A 6034-nucleotide genomic window follows, 5' to 3' on the forward strand; every position below is an offset into this window, starting at 1 on the left:
GTTCGCACCTCGAAGACCCTTTGCCCGTCCTCTGACCTCCTCTCTTGGATTTCCCCGAAGACACCACGATTACCGCTCTGCACTTGGGTCCGCCGCTTCCCTCTGACGCGACCATGACAGTCTGATATTGATCACTCAAAAGTTTTTGCTGCTGTTTAACATTCAGCTTATCAGTTTTACGAAATGAAAGATGGAATAAACGCAGAAAATAAGAGAAAAATTCCAAATAACTGTTTAAAATATGCAATAGTGAAATCTGTGTTGAAAAGGTGTGTTCAGTGGTGCTGTGTGTCATCATGACAATAATCCACGGTGAGCAGTGAGAGACACACTGGTGTCTCACAGGACTTTTTGTACAGCCCCTCAGTGACTTTACTCACTGTGGTGGACTTTTGGTAGCGGCACCAAACTGGAAGTTGGCAGTAAGTATTTCATCTTTTAACTCAATACCATCGACATCAAAGCTCTGCACAGATACTTTTTATGTTTTTCCTTTGTTCTCTGTTTTATTGTCATATTTATAGTTCATATTGTCTAATGTGCTCCTACCAGATGTTTTCTGAGAAACAATTTGCTTAGGGGTTTCAATTATTTGTGTAAACTTTTCCTTATTCGGACAATATGTTCCTTTTTTTTTGTGTGTTTTTTGCTTCATTTTGTCAGAAATCCAAAAATAAACTTCAAATTGTCAGTAGAAAAGAGCCCCATAGGAATCTGGTGGTGCGGTGCATTTTATTGTAAAAGCTCCTTTTCACATCATCAATCATGGACACACTGCTGTGATTCTTTTCTTGAAGACACCAGACATGAGACTAAATTAGTATTTACCATGAAATGCCGGTAAACACGGTATATTGACGGTACACTGGGCGCTGTGGAGGTTTTTGTACGAGCACGAATAGGCTCTGAATCACTGTGGTACACTTTTGGCGGAGGAACCAGGCTGGAAGTTGGAAGTAAGAACCTTTTTCTATATTATATCCTGAACGCTGTAAAGTAATGAATGTAACTCGTTTTATTCCCTTAGTACATTTATATTCTTCAGCTGAGTGTCTCATTTGTGTGTTTTCAGCTGTTTCACTCAAAGTCGTTGTACTGAACGTTTGGAAAAACAGCTTCAAATCATTGATGTTGCAAAATCGTTGAGAACTCATAGATGCCAACGATAAATAAAAATAAATGCGATAAATAACGATAATTAATATGGCGATAAGCGTCTTTACTCTGTTCACGGATTTTCTGATTTACATTTAAACCTGTAAAAATCATGTTTCAGCAGAGTGTTTCCAGCTCTTTTCAAAGTCGTTACACTGTACCTTGTTTGGTTACAACAGTTTCAAATGATGTTCGAAATATTGACAGCAACAGAGAAAACAACGATAAATACATAATAATAAATGCGATAAATAACGATAATATGCGATAAAAGCGTCTTTTACTGTTTGTTCACTACGGATTTTCTGATTTCCATTTAAACCTGTAAAAAATTGTTTCTTCTGTTTTATAAATTCATTATTTGTTCCTCCGAATTAATGTTTGTTTTACAGCTGTCAGTAGTAAATAAGATGAAAATAATACAAACAACGGGGTGCGGTGGCGCAGTGGGTTGGACCACAGTCCTGCTCTCCAGTGGGTCTGGGGTTCGAGTCCCGCTTGGGGTGCCTTGCGACGGACTGGCGTCCCGTCCTGGGTGTGTCCCCTCCCCCTCTGGCCTTACGCCCTGAGTTGCCGGGTTCGGCTCCGGTTCCCCGTGACCCCGTATGGGACAAGCGGTTCTGAAAATGTGTGTGTGTGTGTAATACAAACAATGTGATAAATAATTGATGTGCTTTGCCAGTTTTCCATGGTCTTTAATTCAATATGCATCCAGTTGTCTTGACTTTGAGCTGAATTCAGTCCATCACTGATACACTGTTACAAATCGATCAGTGTGTTATAAAATGAAGAAAAGCAGTGTGCGGAAGAGCTGCATGAATATGTCCAGAAGGGTGGAAAAGTGACACATTATGGTTTATAGCATTGAGCTGTGGAGGTAAAAATGACCTCTAAAGGAATAAGGATCTGTTCTCTTGTATTAATGGCACATTATGATACACCTCATACATACTGTGGGCTACATTCATAAACTGCCTATCCATTCCTCCTTTGAGCGTTAACTAACAGCTCTTTTCCTCCTCCGCTACGTACAGGTGATGAGACACAATGCGATGTCCGCTGTTAAAGGTGTTCCGTCCACTCGCTGCCCTCTCTCTGACCTCTGACCTCTGCCGTCTCCTAGGCAACGCTGCCCCCGTCCTCACGGTCCTGCCCCCGTCCAGTCAAGAGGTGTCCGGTAAGAACAAGGCCACGCTGACGTGTCTGGCCAACAAGGGCTTCCCCTCCGACTGGAAGCTGGAGTGGACGGTGGACGGCAGGACCAAGCCTGGGGACGCGAGCCGCGGACTCCTGGACAAGGACGGCAAGTACAGCTGGAGCAGCACGCTGACCCTCCCTGCGGACGAGTGGACGAAGGCGGGCACGGTGGTCTGCAAGGCCACTCAGGGCTCCCAGACTCCAGTTCTGGAGACGATGAAGAGAGCCGACTGCCCCGTGTAGATGGGCGTCTCATTACTGTGTTTTTACTCTGTGCTCTACTCCACTCTTACTGTTTTCGTAACTAGTAACATAGAGGTTAATAATGTGCTTTGCTCCACTATATATGTGAGACCCTTTACCTTGAGCTTCTCAGTATTATCCAGTGTGTCCTCTGCTCCTGTTCTGTATTAGATTATTGCTGTGTTACACTGTGTGATCTTGTGCTTCAGTGACGTCTGAAATGCAGCTGAGAATAATAAACGTTTATTGAATCAAATACGCAGTTGTTGTTTCCCTTATTAATACATATTGTGTCACATGAACTGTAATATAAGTGTTCATTTCAAATAATTAGCACAGTCCTGTTCGCAAAGAAGGCATAGAAATTACAACAAAATGTATTAATTCAATGAAAATTTATATTTAAAGAAAAGTAAGCGAAATAAAAATCTTTCTGTCATTTAATACACTTTGTCTTCCTTGAAGGAAAATGTTTCATTATTTAACGGATGATGTATATCAAACAGAAACAGTTTGCCTGTTACCATAATGACACACACACACACACACACACACACACACGCTGAGTTTTCATTGTCATAGTAAATTCTGCCTATCATCTAAAAGCGTATTTTTCATTTTTTAAAAATACCTTTACAGGAAGATTCTATTAGTGTTTCCTTCACACAAACAATATTTCAGCAGAATTTATCGTCCAAAATTAAGAAAACTACTTGCAATAAGTGTGTGTTCAGTGTGAGAGACAGCAGCTCCCTGTGACCCCACACTGACAGGGAAGGAGGAGAATCCCTAAATCACGGGGACTCACATACATGTTAACGTTTCTTGAACGTTTGGTCTTGAACGTCTCTTTAACACGTCAAAAAAGTGTTCAGACAAGTGCTGCATAACCTACGTTTAGTGTTTCTGTTCTATGAGCGGAAAGGAAAATACTGCACTGATTGTCCCTTCCTGCTCTAACTACTGTAACAACTGTGAGCTGAAGAAAGACAAAGAGTTTTACGTGAACTACATCATGCTCTGTGCTGCACAGACACACACAGAAATGGAAGTACAAGTTGACTCAAACTCCATGTAAAGGGTCAGATGATTCTTTCTGGTGTCTCTTGATTTACCGTAAGCCCCCACCTCACAGCAGCCCCCTGGGGACGGGGGCACATTTGCCTGCTCTATTCTGGGAGCAGCAGAAGCGTCCTGCCCATGCAAATGTCAGTTTCAGCCCAACGGTTCTTGGTGCGGTTTCACTGCCTGAAAGACCCTGCGCTGGGGCAGGTGTGTGTATGTGTGTGGGTGGGTGTGTGTGTGTGTGTGTTGGGGGGGCAGATATCAGTCATTATCAGCAGAAGAAGAAATGGAATCAAATTAGATGAAGTTTTTTCTCATTGGTTCAACAGCAGTTATTATCAGTGCTCTTGGTTTATAATTTGTTCAATTTCCTGAGAGTCCAGTGACTATAATAGGAATCATTCACAGAAATTATTCACAGTGTTTTTCACAGTAAAGTACATTGTGATTTTCTCTTCATTCTGTGTCTGTGGTTGGTCATGGAATGAAAACTTCATAGAAGGAGCCCTTCCCTTAATTTTGACCAGTAAAACATTTTAACAAAGAAAAAGATAAAATACAAGAGAAATGAGCAGAGGTGGCTGTAAGTGTAGTGGTTAGAGCTGCTCCTTTTGGATGTAAAAGTTGCAGGTTTAAATCCCACCTCCAGCTGTTGTACCCTTGAGTGAGGTACTCATCCTAAATTGTTCTGATGAAATTACTGAGATGGATCAAATAATAGAAAGTTATCTTAGAGAAAAAAAAGAGTTTTTGAACTTGTAAAAAAAATGAAATGGATATAATGTTTTTTAAAAACTTTCACCAGAACCATGTACTGAACTGAGCATTTTTCTGAAAGATCAAACTTAAGACCCTGGTTATGGCCAACAAATGCATAAGTAGAACTGCTACCAGGTATGTACAAGACTTGATCATTCACTTCACCCCAACCAGACTGCTACGCTCTTCCACATCTGCCGACTTGCTGGTCCCGTGTATGAAAGGTAAAGCACGGAGGTTCTCACTTCTGGCTCAGTTGTGGTTTAACGACTTCCCCCTGTCACTCAGAACTGCTGAATCTCTGTCCAAATTTTCTTAAAAAAACGAGTCTTAAAACTTAGCTCTTTGAGTCTTTAAAACTCACTTTGCCATGATCTCTTAAGTTCATGCAAGGTGTAAATGTTCATGCTTTATAAATTTCAGATGAAGCCCCGGATAAACCTTATGCGGCTCCTCCTGTGTTATAACGTAAATGTTTACATATCTCAAAAAAAAAAAAAGTTATTGGAAAGGTGATTTGGAATCATGGATACTTAGATAAAGTTTTATGCACCTACTTGTGTGATGAACATTGGTTCATATGGTGGAAAGAAACAAACAAACTGTACTTACAATCATGCGTCTGCATCTAAGTGTCTTGTTTTCTCCTAATGTAATGAACACATTGTATTTTCTATGAGATGTACATTGCTTCAGCGAAAAGTGTCTGCTGAATAAATAAATGTAAATTTAAAGTCATTGGTGTCCCCAGCGGCTTTGGACTCCAAAGGAACCGTTTGTTCCGCTTATAGCAGGAAACGGCCCTGAATTCGAGACAGTTTTCAGTTCAGTGTAAAATGCAGACTTTAGAGTTTGGATTTTACACTTTGTGTATTTTCATCATCTCTTAATAAATCTTTTATCATTATATATATATATTTTTATAATAAAATAATGTGCATTTGTCACCTCTGTAGGGGGTGCGGTGGCGCAGTGGGTTGGACCGCAGTCCTGCTCTCCGGTGGGTCTGGGGTTCGAGTCCCGCTTGGGGTGTCTTGCGACGGACTGGCGTCCCGTCCTGGGTGTGTCCCCTGCCCCTCTGGCCTTACGCCCTGTGTTACCGGGTGGGCTCCGGTTCCCCCGTGACCCCGTATGGGATGAGCGGTTCTGAAAATGTGTGTGTGTGTGTGTGTGTGTGTGTCACCTCTGTGTCCATTTGTAACCTGAATGTGACTCTCAAAGTGAAGTGAAATACATTTCCTCTACGAGTGTACTGTACTCAATGTAGAGTACAGATGAAAACATAATTTCAATTTACTGAAGAATTAATAAACTACAAACAACTAAATATATGTTACACTCCAGTGAAGCTGGTAGTGAGTTTATTGTTTTATCTGTTCTTCTAGAGTCACCATTAAATTGTGACACTGACCATCACAGTAACAGAAATCAAAATAAACACATTTGTTATTGTCACGCGGAACCGAGGCCGCAGGGAAGGCTGGACCCACGTGCAGCATCGTTTGTCAGGAACCGAGGAATCAGGTGAGTTCTCGTTGTTGGGGACGGGTGAGGAGTCGGTAAGTTGGTGGTCAGAGTGGGAGCAAAGATCTGTAGACGAAGTCAGGGGGAGATG

General features: G+C 41.7%; 1 gene segment (V, D, J or C); it reads left to right on the plus strand.

The window, feature by feature from the left end:
- Positions 1–382: 382 nt before the first annotated feature.
- On the plus strand, positions 383–2767 carry LOC114909777 (Ig lambda chain C region-like; the record flags this gene model as incomplete). The annotated part of the segment is given in 2 exon segments: positions 383–422; positions 2279–2767. Coding segments are annotated over 2 exon segments (357 nt in total), but the record flags the coding sequence as incomplete, so codon positions are not given.
- Between the last annotated feature and the right edge of the window lie 3267 nt (positions 2768–6034).

This window comes from Scleropages formosus, unplaced genomic scaffold (assembly GCF_900964775.1).
Source record: "Scleropages formosus unplaced genomic scaffold, fSclFor1.1, whole genome shotgun sequence".
In the NCBI taxonomy this organism is placed as follows: Eukaryota; Metazoa; Chordata; class Actinopteri; order Osteoglossiformes; family Osteoglossidae; genus Scleropages; species Scleropages formosus.